This window comes from Haemorhous mexicanus, chromosome 2, assembly GCF_027477595.1.
Source record: "Haemorhous mexicanus isolate bHaeMex1 chromosome 2, bHaeMex1.pri, whole genome shotgun sequence".
NCBI lineage: Eukaryota > Metazoa > Chordata > Aves > Passeriformes > Fringillidae > Haemorhous > Haemorhous mexicanus.
This window is the reverse complement of record NC_082342.1, coordinates 47,293,178-47,313,974: the sequence shown is the minus strand read 5'-3', so window position 1 is coordinate 47,313,974 and position 20,797 is coordinate 47,293,178. Positions and strand designations below refer to the sequence as shown.

At 39.1% G+C, this 20,797-nt stretch overlaps 1 protein-coding gene and 1 long non-coding RNA gene across 5 annotated transcripts in view; one reads left to right on the top strand and one right to left on the bottom strand.

The window, feature by feature from the left end:
* The window catches only part of EXPH5 (exophilin 5), a 36,975-nt gene that overhangs the window by 8,666 nt on the left and 7,512 nt on the right, over positions 1-20,797 (top strand). For 2 of the 4 annotated variants that reach the window (XM_059838665.1, XM_059838666.1), the window contains exons 2-5: positions 8,690-8,847; positions 12,977-13,121; positions 17,676-17,724; positions 19,307-19,433. In XM_059838665.1, the coding sequence (XP_059694648.1) occupies positions 8,690-8,847; positions 12,977-13,121; positions 17,676-17,724; positions 19,307-19,433 (479 nt within the window). Of the gene's footprint in view, positions 1-2,398; positions 2,415-8,689; positions 8,848-12,976; positions 13,122-14,744; positions 15,065-17,675; positions 17,725-19,306; positions 19,434-20,797 lie in introns of those variants that run through there. The other 2 variants (XM_059838667.1, XM_059838668.1) reach the window with 2 other exon arrangements.
* On the bottom strand, positions 12,988-14,714 carry LOC132323452 (uncharacterized). Its single transcript, XR_009485341.1, has 3 exons — positions 14,563-14,714; positions 14,309-14,390; positions 12,988-13,126 (listed from the first exon to the last, which is right to left on the bottom strand). It is a non-coding gene; the product is annotated as an uncharacterized LOC132323452 (long non-coding RNA).

Sequence of the window (20,797 nt, the reverse complement as noted above, 5' to 3'; positions counted from 1 at the left end):
ATTTGTTCTGAGAACACGTGCATCTAAAAGTTCACAGGAAATTTATTCCTAATCCTTCTCTGCAGCTAAATTATTATGTTTACACTGTTAACTATAATAAACTGTATTTAAATGTCTGCATTTCAAACTCATAACTATCTTCTTTTTCTCAGTCTTACCTCAGAAATAAATAAATCTATATACTGTTACCATATTAACTGTGAACAAACACATCAAAACCACAACGCCAAGAGTGAATTATGAAAAGTACAGTATGTTTACACTTTATAGCACATAAATTACATCGAATTTACTTTGTTATTAGAATAATCAAGGAACTGTAACACTTATACTGGCCATGTCTTTTGATTTTTAGATCAGCAGGGGTCTGAGTGCAGAAAGCTGCAGTCAGGAAAAGCTGCAGCACTGTCTGGGGTGCTCTGCAGTCTCTTTCTCCATTAGAGACTTGTGTGTTCTTAAATACATATTTATATGTGTCTATTTGTGTGCTTTTTAATATATGCAAAGTTATACACATGTAAATATAATATTTTAAAGCATTATTATGCTATAATATTTCCATTTCCAGTGGAAGAGTTGTGATAAATTATGAGAGTCTAAGGTACTATGGCAGAGGATCTCTGTGTAAGTATATATTACATACATGTATAAAAGCATTACATTTCCAGATGAAAAACACCCACTGTGTCAACTTTTAAAGCTTTCATTAATTCTTATGACCTATTTCCTTAGTTTAAAGCAATGTAAATGAGGCTTTTGTAGTGTTACAGTAACACATAAACTGTGTGCAGATACACTGACCTGTCTTACTTCTGTTGTCCAGAACTGTGAATTCTGCTTGATGTGGGACTCTGTACAATTATTTGAGATTGCAAAGGTGTATTTTGAGAGCCCTTGGCTTCAGGCTTAGCTCTGTACAAGCAAATGGTCATTTTGGAGCCTCTTAATTTCAGAACTCTGTCCAGACCCATCGGCTGTCATACACAAACCTGCTTGTAGAGATGAGCATTTGCTCTTAATTTGAAACTAATTCTCCTCCTACAGAGTTCTCACCTAGCCTGTGTTTTGTTTCTGGTTTTGGGTTTTTTTTTTTTTTCTTATATTTTTTATTAGGAAAGGTTTTTCATAATGAAAGTCAAACAATAAGATGAGGAATAGTGTCTGCATTTTATGTCTTTGGAAGGCAGTTAACTTTACAATACATGACTGAGCTGTAAATTACTTGCAATAGATGACTGTCTCTTTGCATGCTATCAATATTTATAAAAGATGATTGTAATCAACTAGCAGCTCTACCCTGGCAGAGTAAATATGTCTCTGTTAATCATTAGCTTCTGATTAATTGAGAGACCTGATCCTCAGCCTTTCAACCCATCATGTGGTACACATGGTATACATCTTACATTTCCATATAAGATTTCTGGGACAGAAATTCAGGAGCTCACAGCTTATTCCTGGCATGCGCTGTTTTTGGACTGAGACTACATCAATGACTGCAAATAAATCAGTCTCTACATGGAGAATTAAATCCATTGCATCTATTAGCATGTATTAATATTAATAGAAATTCCTATTAATGAAGTAATCTCATTAGGGACATTAATTACTACCATTCAGAAACTATGTGACACACTTTAAAGATGATAAGTGGCTTTTCTTTCTGTTGCATCATGGGTTTGTTTTGTTATTACCATACAATATTGGTAGGTAGCTTGTAAAGTAACACTCTTTTTTCTAGACTGTCATTTGTAGCCTACAGAGACTATCAATTGTAGCTAATTGATAAAACATTCACAGAATAGAGCTTTCCTCTGTATTGCATGCATTGTGAAAGGAATTGCAGAGAGTCAGTCCAAGCTGGAGAGTCACCAACAGCTGTGACATTTCTAGTGGTATTCCTCCTTATTCGCTCTTAGCGACCAGCTGCCAAAGATCTAAAAGCTCTCATTTTCTAAGCATGCATAACTGCTAAAAGATCTCTACTTACAGACTTTTCTGTTTGTTCCAGCAGGGCTGAAATGATGTTTTCACTGTAAACCTGGGGTAGCTGCTAAAGAAATAGTTTAATATTGAAAGTAATGTCTTGAGTCATTGTTGCACCTTGAGATGCATGATTAATCACCCTCAGATCCCGTGATCTCAGGTTTCAATGCTCTGTTTTGAAAACTTAAGTTTTTGAAGGCAGTCATTGAGCTTCTCATTTCAGAGCTTTACTGAGAGCTTCTGATTCCTGAGCTGCCAGAACAAAGAGGAGTTATGTAGTCAGCATGAGAATTAACCTTTGTTCTTGCCCTTGCAACATTTCCTCGTTTTCCATTTCAAAAGAGAGTGTTCTATGCTCTTGCTCAGGAAAGCAGACAAAAGCTTCAAGGGGAAAGGAGTGTTGGACTTGATGAAGGAAAACAGCAGCTAGTGTAAGTCAGTATATTAATTTCACATAGTATAATGTGAGAAACTAATGTTTTTGAGAAAACACAGGTAACTTTTGGTCGCTGTACAGAGGGTGCCGTAGTTAAAGAATTGTAGACAAAAGTCATTGTAGACAAAAGTCATTGTGATTTATAGAGTAGAAGTATTCTATGTCCATAGGGACTCCAATGTTTCGTGTGTGCTCATAGTCTCACTGTCTTTGTGGATGTGTGTAATGAATGCACACAATGCCACTGGATTAGGTTATCTCAAAGCAGGTGATTAGCTTTAATTTAAATGAATAAATTTGTTGAATAGAGATAGTGTAATAATGTCAGATTTTGTGATTTATTCTACCTTTTAATTAAGGAGAGGTGGAAATGGAAGGGTTTTCTTCATGAGCAGACAAGGTAGAACTTTAGTAAGGGCTGAAAAGATGTTCTAATTTTAACTTACATATTCCCTGACTGTATTCCTGACACACACAGCGGGCTTTAATGTATGAATCTGATACCTGTTCTCAAAAAAAGTGTTCTAAGGACAAAATTATATTTCTGTTTGCATGTGTTTGTTTATGTAGCCCTACATGCTGTTTAAAGGATACTTCTGAATGCATGTCAAATTCATGTGCAGAAGTGGTATCTTTGTGTTTTAAGTACTTATGCCTATTAAATGTACAGTCTGTGAGGAAAAACTAGAGAAGATTAATTACTTTTTCACTTTCCTCTGCCTTCTGTCTCTTGGTTTTGCACATTACTAGAATCTAAAAATTTTGGCATAATTATGAGCTGGCAACGTCATGCGACCATTAAAGTGGAATTGAAAACATATGCCATAGAGTTCAGTGCTGGGCACCCCTGGCCTTCAGGTGAATATTTCTTGGCACTTCCACGCTCCTTTCCAGTTGCTCCTTTCCACGCAGGGTTTTCACCACTAGGGGACTCTCCCTCCCGCAGCCTGACCTGGTGCCTGTTCAGGAGAGTTGAAGTCTTTACATTTATTGGTGTTTGAGTCCTGGTCACTCACAGACACTGAACCCACACACTCTTTATTCCTCATTGTTGTGCCACATCCTCTCTGCCCATATTTAGTTCTTTTGGTCGCATACTCAGGTGAATACATCTGAGGGCAACTTAGTGGGTTAATGGGCATTATAAATTGAATACATAACGACAAAAATGACAGAAGGGTGAAAAGGATGAACACTTAGAAAACTATTATTTCAGGAAAAAATTAAATGTGAGCAGCAACAACCTAGCAGGTTAGATTCAAGCATTATTGATTGGCAACACATTTTGTTCATCAAAATAGAGAACACCTTGACTTTTCAGAGAATTACTGAAGAAACCTTTAATTTTACATATATCAAATAAAAAAATAAGGGAATTCTCAGTTAGATCTCTTTACATTGTCTTGTAGAATGTACAGCCAAAACATGGGAGTCTTTTTTGCTCTGTGATTCATCTACTTGTGCATAAAGTCTTACATGTAATAATGAGGCTGACTTGGTTCATTTTTATTAGCCAAAGAGACAACAGTAAGAAAGTAAAATAAACAAAACATGCTTTAACCTGAGAAAAAGTATACCAGCTACCAAGAATAAAGACTGCCTTAGAAAACAGACCTGTTGTGTGTCTGAGGTGCCAGGAAAGAGAGTGTTGACTCATTGTTTTTCTTCCTGGTAGGATTAACCTGCCACAGGAGCTTCTCTGGCACCTTGGAAACCAAAATGTTTTTGTTATTGCTATTATATGTTTCTAGGAAATGACAGATAATAATTTTTTTCAAATTATTTCAGCTGTGGTAGCCTTTGCCTTTCTCAGTAATACTTCTTTTCCCTTTTTTTTCTAAATAAGATGACGACTTGGAAGTATGTCTTTAAATTGTTTTCATAAAATTAAAAGCAACTATAAAAAAACTATAAGTAAGAAAATATACTTGCATATGCATTTGTCCTGGTTTGGGACAAATTTGGAAGAGAACTTCCAAAGGGATGTTCCCTAAAGGGCAAAATTCAGCGGCTCTTCCCCCCATCTGTTCAGGTGATAAATCACCTTCAAGAAAAGTAGAAAAGTCTGTTTATTTAACAAGCAAAGTATTCACAAACATGAGAAAACGAAAAATATTAGACAATGCAACCTCTCGTTGTTCTGAAGAGATGGCAAATTCAGAGACGGTCCTTTGTAGTTCAGAGTCCTTTTCGTGGGTGTGTCCTCAGCTTTCTCTCGGTCTCTCCGGGGCTCAGGTCCGGTGTCCCTGCTGCAGGGGGACCCCTGGTTGATAGTCCCGGTGTTCCCGGACTGAACAATGGCCAAACCGTTCCAAAAAACCCCTTCTGGCCTCAGCTAACGAGAGAAAACAACAGCCAAAACAGCAAGGGAAAACTCCCCGTCTCTCTGCAGAGCAGAGAACTCTTGAGAGCACTGCTTACCTCTGTGTTTTAAACACAGCCGCCAAAAGAATTCCACCACTTTTCCTTCTTCCCCTCTTAGCTCTCAGATCTAGTTTTAAAGGTGCAGAACTTATTTCTGGTCTAAACAGACAAATGGGGCTACAATCCAGCATCATAGAGTTGCCCCAGGACAGCATTTTAGAGCTACTTGTGGCTGTGAAAACAGACAGAGTTTTCCAGAAAAATAGCTGGTGATAGAAGTGATGGAGTTGTACAGTTCACCAGTGCAGCATAATGTATAAAGTGGTAGGAAGGGGGTATATATAAAGTGGTAGGAAGGGGGTAAGTTGAAGTAAAAAAAAAAAAAAAAATTAGGAAACAACAGGTTCTTCAGGCATTGATTTTTAATTGATCTCTAGCCTTTTCTTTCTGACAAAGCAAGGAATATGAACAGAGTAAAGAGAAAAGCTTGGTTTAGGTTACTGCAAGTTACCTGCCCCGCTGTATTTTTTAATCTAATGCTTTCAACACTACTTTTTTTCTGCAATCCTTTCAGTTTTTTATTGTCAGACACTGAGAGCTTTGATCCAATGAGCAAATTTGATCTGTTTATTCTTCACCTGGTGCAATTTTTCATTATTTGTAGCTGCTGTTTATCTGTTCTCTTATGAAGTGTGTGGTAAGAGTCCTTTAGGGTCAAATCCTGCTCTGTTAAATTCAGTAGGAATAATAATTTCTGCTTTAGCAAAAATGGGATTGAATCCTCTGTCCTCTGCAAACAAGTGCTGTCCCCAAATGTCCTATTTGGCAACCCAGTTTTTACTACCTTGAACACGTGTTCCTCTTTATATTCAGAGTGAAGATGGTAAGGAAAATGCCTTTCCTCTTACAGTTGCAATTAAAGCTCCTTATTATCCCAACAGGAAGTGGCAGGGGAGGCTGCCCATCTATTGACAGTATTTATGATCACCCACATGAAAGCCTAGAGCATTCAAACATTTAGGGTAACTTTTCCCTGGAGATGTCTGTAAGAAATACGGGGACATCCTTGTGCCAATAAGGAAGAGATGTTTTTAAAAACAGTGCAAAGAAGTTGCTCCTGAGTGATTCATTGGTTTAGACGCTGTGTAGAATAATAGATGGGAAAAGATAATGAGCCCGTGAGGTCATTTGGGGTTGCTGCCTGCACTGGTTTGTGGAGCAGTCTCCTGCAAGTAATCCTGCGAATGGATTTGCCTTCAATCCCACAATAATTTATAGATACTTTTCCCAGTCGCAATAGTGTTGTCTCCTCTCAAAAGGTAGTGGCTCCAAGTGCAAAATAGCTATAGGCAAATGAGGAGTAAGGATGGGTGGAGCAGACTGGGAAGCAGGATTAGTACATTTGGTTTAGAGGGCAATAGGTGTTTTGACACTGTAAGGTGCAGTGTCTCAACACATAATGTGTTATCCAAGTAACAATAGTGCTGCCTCAGAGGCAGGTTCATTGCAATACTGAGTGCAGATACCATCTCCTGCTGTAATTGTTTCTTGAGATGGGCTTTCCTTCTGGCTCTCAACTGGTGTTCATTAGTGTCGTGAGAGGGCAGTAAACTTGACAGAGCAGGTATGTAGGGAAATGATGTGGTTTGGCTGAGCGTCATCACAAAGGAGAAATACTTAACAGCCGAGCAATACTGCAACTACATATCGTGTATCATACTCGTTAACTATTATTTGTTACTCAAATAACTACATATATAGGGTTCCATATATGGGCCTGCATGTGTGTATAAATATAAATGTGCACAGGCAGTTTAAAGGATTTATTTGATGAGTTGGGCATGACAGCACAATTCAAAAGCAGACAATACACAGATAACGACTACATATAATGCCAAGCATGTACCAGTACAGACTTTACAGTGTTTAAGCAGTGAAGTCAGTGTTTGTGCAAGACTTTTAACTGCGTTTCTCAGTGCAAGGCGCGTTCGTGCCGTGCCTGGTATGGTCGATGTTAGAGTGATTGTGGGGTTTTTATACTTCCCTTTACTCTGGAATGCGTAAATGTGCGGCAAACAGCTCTTTCTCTGTCTGTCCTGTCGCTTCCCGGCCGCGGGCGCTGGGGTGGCGGCGCTGCCCCGGGACACGCCGGGAGCGGGCGCTGGGCGGTGCTGCCGGCGGCCGCCGCCGGGGGGCGCCAGGGCCCCGCCCGCCGCTGCCCGGGAACGGCGATCCCAGCGCCTCTTCCCGCGGGAGAAGCGATTCGGCCCGGTGGGTTTTAAGAGCCCGCGGGAATGGATCGTAAGAGATGCTCTGCGCTTTTGGGACTTCAGCAGAACTGCTCAGGGGTTGTATCCCGGGCAGTCTCTGTGGCTGCAGCTACTTCCCAAGCAGCTCATGCCCTCCTCTCTGTGCTTTTACTCCTCCCAGTATCTTGGATCCCCTTTGGTAAGGCCACAGGAGTGAGGTCATGGAGTTGGCTCTTGAGAGCACATTGTTCATCCCCTCCTGTTTCACATCAGTGCTAGGCTGCATTCCAGGCTGCACAATGCATTTACGGTGTTTAGTCACTCCCATGGTGCGGTAATATCTGCGATGAGTAACATTTTTGCCTTTGTAATAAGTTTATTTGGAATGGCTAGTACTCGTGCATGTGGCTGTGTAATCTTCTTCAAGGGAAATACTCATTTCCCAAAAATGTCTCCCTCCAGCCTTTCTGTCCATCAGATGCCACCAGATGCGCGGTAGGGGTTAGTATGGATACTATAAATTTCAGATCAAAAGATATCCATTTTCAGACTAAAAGTTTAATTTTAAGTTTGTTCTGTGAAGTAGTATTGTCTCAGATGAGTTTTTACTTAAATTGATAACTGAAGCAACTTATGTTCTTGGGAGTATTCCTGGACACAGATTTTTACCACTGATTAAGGAGGCAGATTTACATGAAAGCCTTGCTCAGACATTGGTATTACATCTCCAGGCTGTGCACGACATCTTGTTTTGTTGCCATCAAAATCAGTTGGGGGTGTGGATTTGCTGTATTTGCATCTATACTTTTGACACTAGTGTAATGTAATTTGAAAACAAGTAACTTTGCATGTCCCTTGCACTATTCCCACTCCTTTGCAATTGTACATTTTCTTTTCTGTCCAGCTAAACAATTAATTCCTATGACCTCTTGGTCTAAAATCTGAACTTGCTACTATCTTTTTCAGTTGCAGCCGCATGTGTGTAGTTTGCTCAGGCTGCACCTCAGTGTGGCAGAACATTCATATTCATTATTAGTTGCCTCCATCCATATTGAACACAAGCAGAATCACTTTGCATCAAGGAAAGAGGAAAATGTGATAAACTTGTTGAGCATGTTTCATGAATATCTATTAGCTGAATTCTCAATTTACTGTTCTCCTTTGCATGGAAAATGCATAGTGGACACCTCATTTTCAGGGCATCAGTGATCTACCCCTAGAAAATAAAAATAATCTTGTTATTACTTCTATTTAAATGAGTGAATAAATATCTCAAAATCTGCTTTATTTAGAGTGTTATTTATTCTAATTTGATTATTAGATCAACTTAATCTTACTTTCAGTTAGCTTTAGAATGCATATGGGTTGCCTTAGTCTTGCAAGGAAAAAAGATGCACTTCCTCAAAGTAGAGAATAATGCAAGCACATGAGTCATCCACTCAACCTGGTCCCATAATCTCATTTGTTATACAGTAGAATGTTGCTGTCACTAAAACTTTTATGTGATTGCTGTGAATGTATCATGTCTCACTGCCTTTGTAAAAGTCATTATATGTAGAGAGATATACTGTAAATACTTTAATGAAAAACAGGGAAAGTTCCTAATGATTGCCCTGTAATATCTAAAATGGCTCTTTTTTTTTTTTTTCTGTTTTAGTAAACTTCTGAAGAGAAAGAAGTTTGAAAAGGGGCTGCAGGGGGTGACTGGAGAATGGTTTGAAGAAATAAAAAGAAGAAAATATCAGAATTACATTGATGTCAATAGAATGTTAAAACCACCATTAGAGCATCAGCTAAGGAAGAGCAAAAACACCAGTGAGTTGCATTTGTCCATTTCCTTATCTATATAATAGTGGTCACCAAACCAATGTCTTATGGCATGTCAGAGTGTAATAGCTAAGGAGTTTCTGAAATTGCACTGAGCTTCTTCTCATACCATAGTTTTACTAAAGATGTGTTTTCAAAATGAGTTTGTTTCTTTGAGCAGGTTCTGTTAAAAGCAGAGCTGGGATTCACAAGAGACAATCCCTGATATTTTTATGCCGTAGTTAGAATCATAGTATAGCCCAGGTTGGAAGGACATCAGAAGATCTTCAGGTCCAGTTTTTCACAGGAAAGGGAACCTGGATGAGATTATTTGGCACCATTTGCAGTAACATCTTATAAACCTGTAGTGATGGGGACTCTACCGTGTCCCTGAGGAGGCTGTTCCAGTGATTAATTGTTCTCACTGTATAAACCGTCTTTATTAATCAAAATGAAATTGCTGTAATTGTAGCAAATACAGGGGTAGTTTCCCAATCAAAGCAGTGATGTCTGCATTGTACAAAAAGGTTGTGGTTTAACCCCAGCTGGCAGCAAAGCACTACACAGCCACTCACTCAATCCCCTACCATGGGAGGGGGTGAGAATTGGAGGGCTAAAAGTGAATTGAGGTAACAACAGCTGATAGATAAAGAAAAAGCCATTCACACAAGCAAGGCAAAGGAAGGCCTTTTTTCACTGCTCCCCATGGTCAGGCAGGTGTTCAGCATCTCCAGGGCTCCATCACATGTAAAAGTGACTTGAGGAGACAAATGCTGTCACTGTGAATGCCCCCACTTCCCTCTTCTTCCCCTAGATTTTATATACTGAGTATGATGCTGTATGGTATGGGATTACCATCAGGTATGGTGGCCCCAGCTGTGTCCCCCCAGCCTTCTTGTGCACCCCCAATCCACTTGTTGGTGGGATGGGCTGAGAAGCAGAAAAGCCTTGCTCTGTGTAAGCCCTGCTCAGCAATAAGGAAAACATCCCTGAATTACCAACACTCATCACAAATCCAGAACACAGCCCCATATTAGCTACTATGGAAATAATTAATTATCACAGCCATACCCAGCACATTCTTTACTCTTTATTGCATGCCATTTACATCACGCTCAGGTCCCACACGCTTCAGTGTATCCCCATTAACCACCTCACTGCCTTTACCTTGCCTGTGCTACAGCTTAGACTTACCCATATACTGCAGTGTCTCAGGGGTATACCTGCTCCAAGTAGAGTCACAGTCTCTCCAGGGATATACTTGCTGCAGCATGGATTTATCCACAGCCCCAGTCATTCTGAGGTGCACCTTTTCCAGCATGGCCCTCCTCCATGGGCCACAATGCCTTCAGAAATGCACCTACTCCAACATGGCTTTACCTGTGGCTGCAGTCTCTGTGGGGGAGTCATGGGTTTATCCATGGCCACACACTTTGAGATTCTCCAGCATGACCACATGCACAGCCACAGATTCTTTGAGGTGTATACCTTCTACGGACTTATTCTTGGTCACAATCCCTTCAGAGGTGCACCATAACCATGGCACATAACCATTGCACCAAGGAGCACTAGGCTCTAATTTACAGCCTGGCAAGCAAGCCCCATGGCAAGCACTGGAGCCTGTCAATTAGTAGCTAAACAGCAAGAACAGTGATAAATTCAGTCTAGTACATTCCACTGAGATCTGTTGTTATCTCAAACACTTCGAGCCTTACACTGGGTATCCTAAAGAACTCTTGTGGTTTAGCCCCAGCCATCAACTAAGCACCACCCAGTGGCTCATTCACTTGACCCCCATCAGGATGGGCAGGAGGCTAAAACTGAGAGAACTCATGAGTTGAGATAAAGACAGTTTCATAGATAAAGGATAAACCTTGCACATGAGGAAGTAAACCAAAGAATTAAGTCACCACTTCCTGCAGGCAGGCAGGTGTTCAGCTGTCCCCAGAAAGCTGGGCTCCATCATGCACAATGGTTGCTTGGGAACACAAACACTATCACTCTGAACATCCTCCCTTCCTTCTTTTCCCCCCAGCTTTCTATGCTGAGCACAGTGCTGTATGGTCTGGAATGTCCCTTGGGTCAGCTGGGGTCAGCTGTCCCAGCTGTGTCCCCTCCCAGCTCCTTGTGCACACTGAACCTACTTGCTTGTAGGGTGGGGTGAGAGGCAGGAAAGGCCTTAACTCTGTGTAAGTGCTGCTCAGCAGTGACTAAAACATCCCTGGGTTACTGACACTGCTTCCAGCACAAGTCCAGAACAGAGCCCATGCAAGCAGCTATGAAAAAAATTAACTATACCAGCCAAAACCAGCACAAAAAAAAATTTATTTTCCCTAGTTTTCCTAAAAAAACTAAAAGCACCTAAATGACATTTGGAATAAGTAGATGAGTTTGGGTGAGAAAGGTTTGACTATACCAGTGGAAAACTTTTTCTGGTAACACTGGGCTAAAGGCATGCTAGTGCTTATTATCAGGGTGAGTGTCAAAGCCTGAAAAGTTGGCCTGACCAGGAAGCAATTTCTTGAGATCTCATTTCGCAGGTTCTGATGCCCATCCAAAATGAACATGCACAAGAAACATGCTGTCTCTATAAAAAGCATGGTACTCTGCACTGTCTTTCATCTTCTATCCAGATCATTCTCATGCATGATACATGCTTTTATTCTGTTCACACTTCTGCATGTTTTTCATTGAGCTCCTCCTATTTGTGCTTCATAGCAACTGGAAGTAGAGTCATGTATTTCGAAAGAAAAGTGAAACCTTAAACATTTTCCTCATACTACAGACCTGCACAGAATAGATCTCAGTCTTTCCTGACCTTTTATCCCCAACATCCCCTCTAGTCCTCAGCTCTAGTCCTACCTACTATTTTTCTTTTTCAGAGATGTTCTAATTGACTAAACACTGTGTAATTGTTCTCTGGCATTTAACTTTAAAAGCACCTGTTTCTGTTTCAGATCTGAAGAAGGGCTTTTGTGCCTCAGAGGCTTGTCTGATATTTCCAACTGTATAAGCTGGCTAAATAAAAGATCCTACTTCTTCCTGCAAGCCTTGCTGTGTCTACATCCCTAGACCATCCTGGCTATGGCAGTGCTATTAGGACTCTCTTGATGTCACCTGCATTGTCAAGTCGATGCCACCAAGAGAATAGGCTCTGAAAGGGGTAAAGAATGAGGCATTTTGAAGTACACAGAGATTGTCACTGAAGGGAAAGCCATGTATTACACACAAGATTTCAATCACATGACACAAAATGCTGCCTCTTGCTGTTTTTATAAATGACACTTTGCCCTAATTTCTGGGTTTGCTTTCTCCTACAGTCATTGGATAAGCCAATTTCAGGCTGTTGCATTGTTTCAGACATTGCTTTAAAAGGAAAAAAAAAATATAATGCCCTATTCCTGAGTGACGTCTTGTTTCCTTATATCCTCCAGTTTGCTGTTCTTTCCCTTTTCTATAAGTGATACTCATCATCATCTTCCCACCAAATGCCAACTGCTTTTACAGGCAGACTGAGTTTATGTTGTGTTTGAAGAAAACGAGTCATAACCTTCCCATAGAATTCATTCACAATATCTTGCATTAAAAATACAGATGTGATATGCAGTTTGTAGCAGAAAAAAAAAGTACTCCATGCGACCACATTGTAAGGAAATCTATGATACAGAGGACGTGTTAGTCTGAGTTAGTGTTGTGTAGTTACATTACAGTCAGTTAGGTCATTGTATGTTCTGGGTCATCACATTTATATTTCTTACAAATGTAAAAAGACAGTGAATAATGATTGTGAGTGCCTCAATTTTCAAATGTTTGATTTGCCTGTATTTTAAAACAGGTATGATTTTCAAGTAATTGAGTTCTGATTACTTTGTGAAAATCAGCCTCATGTAGCTCACATGTATCACCCAAAACAAATAATACATTTTGAAACTTTAGACCTGTTTATCTTTCTCTGTCTCCTAGTTAGTCATTATAAACCAGTATGTCACATAGTCTGTCCAGAAATGTCAAAACTGGATTTACCTGACATAAAAGGTAAGCAAAAGAAAATTGTTTATGAAGACATAACATTTCTGTATATTTTAATACTGTATTTATTAAGAACTCAAAACAAATCTACTTTTTATCACATTTTTAGATCATAAAGAAATAAAAATGTCATCCCGCACAAATCCTCAAGCACAAAAGAACACTTCAGCTTCCTTTCTGGGGTTCAGATCACCTTTTGCTTGGCTTTCCTCCTTTAGAAGATCAAGGAAAACCCAGACTCAGAAGCAACCACGGTGAGCTATAATGAGAACATACATTATTTCCAGCTTTAAAAAAGTATATGAATTGTTCTAAAGTTTCAGAAAATTTTGTTAAATTATTTTTTCAGTTTCTTGCTTTTTACCTTATTGGGAAGATTGTGATTTTACTTGGTCCTGTAATGAGAGATTATCTGTATTGTGTCACAAGTCACAAGTAATAGGTAGAGTCTCTTGGCTAAACCTATTTTGCTCAGATTTTGCATAAAGACTTTAAGTATATGAAAGACTGTAGACTTTGGAGCAGCTGCATCCTGTTTCGTTCCCTCTCAAGAGGACACAGTGTAAGGTTCATGGGGATCTGGTGCCCTATGGCTGTACAATAGGAAAGCAAAGCTTTCCCAAGTCATGGCAGAGAGTACCAGCCCCAGGCAGCTCTGCTGCATCAGTTCCCACCATTTCTAGCCCAGAGGCAGCTTAGAGGCAGCCCTGCAACTTTAGCTCCGGCCAGGCAAACCAGACAGCTCTTGGCCCTTTTGCCTTCTATGCTTTGTCAGTGCTTTGGGCTCAGTATTTGGGTTTGCTTTGGTTTACTTTGGTTTTTGAATCTGAGCCAAAACACAGCTCTGGAGCTGCTGTTTGAAGAGTATCCTTCTCCTTTGCCATTCCCAGGGTTGAAGCTGTTCAGAAGAAAAGAGGTGGGGGAAGCTACAGTCAGGCTAGTTAGGCTGCCTGATCTCTCTTAACTTTTGTCCTGTGTGGCCATATGTCAGCAACACGTGCGTGACGTTACTATTCTTGTGTGCGTCTTAGGGTAATGCTTGGGACTGGCAATCACAGGTAGAGCTGCATTGTGCAGCCCTGTGAAATCCAAGTACAAAGATTCAAGATCTTTGGTACAAAAAGCTGATTTTTGCTCAGTGTGTCTCAGATTGGTATTCTGGTCTGTGCCTGGGGCTCCCTTCTGGCATGATGTAATAAAACAGCTGTAATAAACAATGACAGGGAATGCAGGCCTCTAAAGAAATTAAGATTAGTCTGATACATAGGTTTTGTAACAGAGCAGCTTCCTATTGTGGAGTGTTTGTATGAAAGCAGGAGATTTAAGGAGAGGTTTAAGTAGAAGCTTTGAGGTTAGCTTTGTGGATTTTTACTGGTAACAATTCTCTTACATAACAACGCAACATAGAAAAAGAATATGCAGTGTTAACACTGCTCCATACCTGACATCTTCTTCTTCCTCTTTCTTGTGACCTGGTAATGCCCCTTATCCTGGAACACAGAAATGCTGGGCCACAGTTTTCCCTGAAGAATAAAGGGACACTTGTGTAACTGAGAATCAGATTTCAAAGGAGCTTTATCCTGGTGCACAGTCAGGTAGCCAATGCACACACGAAGGTCAAGCCTTTGCTGTAGAATCTAAACACTAAAATGATTTCTTAATTTAAGAAGGCAAAAAAAAGGAAACTGTGCCTACTCATTAGATCAGCTTTCCTTGTGTGTGTTTATCTGGCTTTTCCATGGAAAATCTATTGTATCTGAGGCTCAGATGCCTTTGATTTCCAACCGAGCATAACTTGAAAAATAAACAAGTCAATCCTGACGTGTAACTGAGCTGATTGCTACATTTTCTAGTCACGCCTCTCTGTTGAAAACTTCCCCCACCCTCTTCTAGGTGTTGCCGTGGCATGTGGTTTGCTTTATGCATAGGCAAAGCACTGAAATAATCTGCCTCTCACCAGGTAGAGTTATTTTGGAGAGCTAGTGAAACACTAGCAGGGACGCAGCACTGTAAATCTTGTAAGTAAGCCTAACTGGCAGAAGATTTTCAATGGCTAAACATTAATGGCTGGATAGAGGGTCCTTTCAGTTCCGGAGAGACAGTTTTGACAGCTGCAGTGGTGTTCTACTCAGAATAAATTATGGATGCTGCAGGAAGGAGTGCGCTCACATGGACATACAGAAGATGCTAATAAAAGGTTTGTAACTGTAGTCTGAAGGCAGTTTGATCACTTTCGGTTCAAAGGTGTCAGTTCTTGAATATATCCTTACTATTTTCTATATGTGCAAGTGTGATTCATCCTGGATAAAAATGCTGTTTAATTGCGTTTTCAGCATATGTGAGTTATGCGTTTGGTTTTTAGTTGGCTTCTTACTTAGTACTGATAAGAATGGTATTGAAGAAAATGGATTATACTGACATTAGACAGCTTGGTGGTAGCCTGGGGAAGACAGGTGCCTTGCCTCTGTGGAAATACTAATTCACAGCAGATTTTAATTCATGGATTTTTATTATTGTTACCAGTTGTCATAGTCATCTTTTACTTTTAATCTTACATTTGATTGTCATTAAAAAGATCCATATATATGGAAGTGGAAAAGTAGAAAATATAATTTCTCATTTTCCATACTGAGGAGTATTTTCCAGATGGCAAATATTTCTGAACTTGAACATCAATTTAGCTTCTTTCCTGTTTATGAATAATGGACAATATTTACAAGTATATGTGTATATGCATTGTGTGCAAAATAATGTAAACATTGCTCAGTGTTGTTAACCAAAAAAGAAACTGAATTACTGTTTCCTAAAATTAGACAATATTTCTCTGAAAGTAAGAAAAACTTTAATTTTGAAATGCTGAAAAATTTAAAACAGTTCATAGAAACTAATAAGGCAGTTTGAGGAATTTAGAGATTGGCATAGGGAAAATAGTAAAATAACCTCGACAGTGTAAGTTAGCAGGGAGAAAAATAAAGCAGGATGCAATGACCAGTTATTTCTGAGAGAACAGTGACAATAAAGACACAGATGAATTTAGAATAGTGCCAGAGGTGCAAATGAAAATTTAAATTTTGCCTAGACTATCAGAAGACGTTTCTAACTGACATTTCTAACTAACATGTCTACTTCACGTAGGTTCATTGCAAGGAGCAATTAATACAACATCAAGTGGGGAGAGCTTTGCGCTCTTGGGCTTTGCCAAAGAGTAGCTTTGCACAGTAAAGCTGAAGAAGAAAGCTTCTAACAAAGCTTTTGCATTTTTGTTATGCATATAAGTAAAACTAAGGTAACTTGCTAAGCCACAGGATTTTACTGAACTTAATTTGCAGGAAATTATTGTAAAAGCTCTGAAACCTAAGTTTCATTCTTAATTTGTTTTAGAAGCATTAAAACACAACTTTTTTAAGTTTAAAAGAAAAGCTACGTACATTTCTGGGTTCTGGTTCTGTAAACTTCATTCAAAGGGGGAGGTAACCCCCTGATTTAATGGCTGTTTTTATTCAGAGCTATGAGAAAAAATTAGGAATTTCACATTCAAACTGTCTAGCCAAATCCTAAGCCTGCTGAAGTCAACAGGCTTGTTTGGTTTCTGTTGGACCCCATGTCAGAGAGGAATCCTGGTTTTACAGTTCACAATTACAGAAGCAAAAACAAATTGCACCTTTCAACTGTTCTTCCCTGCCTGCAAGCACATTGCAAACAAATGACAAAGCACTTCAGGAGGAAAGGCTGGGCCACAAAGATCTTGCCAACAAGCCGGTTTATACTTGCTGTTGAAGCACAATAAAGTAGTCTACCTGAGCACAGGGAGGCTTTAAGAGCCTAAGAACAAGGTCATTCAAAAAGACTTTGAGGCAAACAGGACTGAGCAGAACTATCTTTCCCTACTTCATTTTCTCCAAGAATTAACTTCCTGGGAAAAAAACAGTTTCTGAGACGAGGAAGAATTGGCAATAAGCACAGGCTGAACAACATTTCCTTCAGGGCTTTTGAAGGGACTGGGTTTGCTTAGTTGTAAATCAAGGATCTGCAGACTTGAATAGACTCAGTGACGTGTAGTCCTGTTCTTGTTTCTTTCATTTATTTTGTATTTGTCTGCAAGTCACCCCATCAAACAGAGTACTTTTTATGTTCGGGGCTTCTCAGCTTGTTCTAACCACTGCATTACTCACGGACGCTCCAGCCAGTTCTCTGCCAAGCCCTTGCAGCCTTAAATAGCTTAGGAAAGCAGATGAGCCTTCTACCATGTCTTAAAAATTGGTAAATAAAGGCTGTTTTGGGTGAATAGCAGCAAGTTCCAAAGTTCACACCAAAACCAATCTGCTGCCTGTCTCTCCTCCTTTGCAGGGACAGAGCACAGCTCTGCATCTGAGTAGGTTGAAACGGAAGAGAAAAACAATAGAATTGCAGATGCAAACCAGTCAGAACTTAACAAGTATATAACTTAGGCTATGACTAGTACCTACTAAATTATTGTTGTTTGGAAAAAGACCAAATACCATCTTACCATAATGCTGGATTGAAACAATTCTGTTGCAGACACTATGTCAGTAGATTGAGTTCATTTTTGGCTGTGCAGTTATGAAGTTTGCAAGCTGACAAGGCCAAACTGAATGGTACATTTTCCAAGCACTTTATTTTTGCAGGATATTGGCAGCGGGGAGGTAAGGATGAATTCTTCATAGAGCAAGTTTTTTTCAGATGCTTCTCAACAGTTGTTAAAATGAGAAGCTGCTGGATATTTCCTACTTGATGAAATTACAGCAAGTTCCTTTTCAAAACTAACATTTAAATCCCTCTGCCTACAGATATGACAGTTCTGCTAGCCCACCCTCAAAAGTGGAAGAAATGGCAACGGTAAGTAGCTTATCAATTTCTTGTCTGCAATGTTTAAATACAGATTTATCGAAAACTTGTCCCCTTGCTGTAGGCTGTTGCTTTAACATGTTTAAATAGTATTCTTGCAGTTCTTGTTTTAAGTGCTGAGTAAAATGTCTGTGTTGTGAACTTGTTGCATGTAGTAGACTGAGCTTGTCTGTTAAAATCCAAAGCTTTCCTAGCTAGGCCCTACATCTAGCTCTGCTGGATTTCAGTTCTCTCATGATGACAGAAAAATTGCATGGATATTTTCCTAGGTCAGGACCTTCATATATCTTGGCAACTGTAACCAACCTGAAAATAGATCAAAACTCACACTAAGCAATAATCTAGTATATTTACTTTGTTTCATTTCATTTGTACCAGGATGAAAAAGAGTAGCTGGCCTGGGCAGGCAGTAATCTAGAACCTCTTGTGCAACATTTCCATGCACAGAGTTACCATGTAATTGTAAATTTTGAAGTAGGATTTTTTTTTTCTTTTTGATAAATGGATGGATGGATGGATGGATGGATGGATGGATGGATGGATGGATGGATGGATGGATGTTTCATTTTATAAGCACAAGCTCATTTTAAGGATTAAACAGATTTATTTCTGATGTAATTCAAGTGCATGCTGTTGAAATATCAGATTTTCTTCCAAGGATTATATTTCTATTTTAATTATTTTATTACCCTGTATTACTAACATGTTTTTCCTCATCTTCAACTGGGTGGCATAACCACAGAGGGGACTAAGAAGGTATACAGTGTATAATCAAAGGCACAGAGGATGTAAACTGGCCACCTCCCTTCTCTCATATTTCAAAAACAAAGAGATAATCTATATTAATATATGACTGAGCAAAGATCTTATCAGAGATTCCTGTCTGTTATAGAAACATATTATATAAAGCTATATCATAGCTAGAGCAGTAAAATATTATGAATATGGCAAACAAAAAAAAGTAGTAGGGTAGGGTTTTTTGAAAAAAGGAAGAGTTTCAGCGAAAATAATTCAGCAGTTAAACAGCTGTCTGCACTTCCATCATCTGAGACTATGAGCTTAGGGAAATATGGATGGGATAGAACCTCTCAATTTAACATGTAATCCAAACACAGATGGGGAATAGGATGACATTTCCCCCACTTTTATCACTAAGTGCTGTCTTCTTATAAGAAAATGGACTGTAGTGTTAGATTATTAAATCTCTGTTGGGAGGTCAGTGGGTGAATTTTAAAATACACTGGTCAAGGAAGAAGTGATTGTGGAAAACTAAATTGAGAGATACAATGCAATAAGGATGCATTAGGATAAATTAGGTAAACTATGCCCTAATCCAAAACATGCTACAGGATGAGGACAAGATGAGTAATTCTCCTTATTATATGTGTAGAAGTCTATAAACTGCATGCAATTTTACAACCCTCAGTTGTGTATTTTAATAATACATTATTTAATGGACTGACAGAGCTTGCTCACCTCTGGAATTTGTGACACAGCTTGTGATGTGATATATGAAATGTGATTTGAACCCACATGTAGAACTGAAACCAGGTTACTTTACAATTTTTAACAGGCTGAAATGTGTAATTCCCCAATGTCAACTGAAACAAGTGATCAATCTTTTGATACAAACCAAAATGAAACAATGGAGAAAAGTACACTGGAATGGAATGAACAGCTAGAGAAGGAGATTTTCAGTGGTAAGTGTGTGTCCTTATTTCAGTATTGTTTGATAGTATTGTTACCAGAAGTTACTGTGGTTTGGGAGAATTTTCTGCAAAAGCACAGCTGTAAAAAATGGCTCATTTCTAGCAGAGTGGCTACTTTTTGCTGTCTTTGTCTGACAGCAGAATGTCTACTCCAACACTGATTTCAGGAGACATCAGTGATCAATCACTCCTAGAATGCATTTCATCTCATACTGATACAGTTCAGAAGAATCCCCTGTAGCTGTGCACAGTTCTCTCTGCTGTTTCTGCTGGGAGCCCACACTGCACCTTTTAGATGCAGACATATGGTTACGTGAGAATTCTATCCGTTTCCTGCATGAATAATTTGGATCATGATGAATTATTTGGCCTGGTTTTATAAACTGTAAAGCCACAAACCACAGAAGCAAGAGGCATAATGGCATTCAGTTAGTTTTCTGGGAGCCTTTTTATACCCCCAGTCAAGAGTTGCAGGTTCTTTTTCAGCTTGGCTCATGTCCTCCCAATGGCAGACTCAGAAACACCTCATCTTTTTTCTTGTTCTAAGCTGGATTTCTCAGGAGTCTTCTCTTTTGTGTGCTGAAGAGAAACTTAGGAAAAATGGAGAATTTTAGTACCTTTGGATCACATTTTATTCAAACTATACATATTTATCAATGCTTTCTTAATGCTTTTTTAGTGTTAGCACAGGTCTGTAGTGACTGATCACTCAGTCTTATGTATTTAAGTGGATTAGGAAATTCTGTAACAAAACAATCATATCCATTGTATATTATGTGTAGTGTTTTGAAAATAGCAAAATACAATTAGCAAAGGCATAATTGCTTTTTACAATAAAAATAGTTTTAATACATTGCTATCAGTCTTCTGACTGAATATCTTGGTTAATTGAGCTACATAGTGTTTAATTCCAGTTCATGAGGTTGCCTATATATGTTTATGTAAATACATATTTGTTGCTAGATTGAATCACAGCTTTCTAACTATTTAATTACCCTTTCTTATCCAGAAAATGCCATTTTCAGTGCTCATACCATTTAGAAGAGAACTTCTTTTTTGAATTAAATAAACAGTGGACATGCCAGACCACTGAATATGCTTTTTTGATGGTTTGATGGTTTGCAGGATTCTGTTTTCTTATAGTTATGTCATAACTGTGCTTGTGAACACACAGAAAGGTCCATGTTTGCCTAGTGAATTCTTTTCAGGGATTTTTTTTGCTTACAGACTATATTTGGAAGGTTTACACACAAACACACACGCACACACACACAGTGAGTGAGAACTCAGACTTCAAATTGTTTTGTTCTTCTTTTAAATAGCATAAAGACTAACATTTACATAAAGAGCAGTCA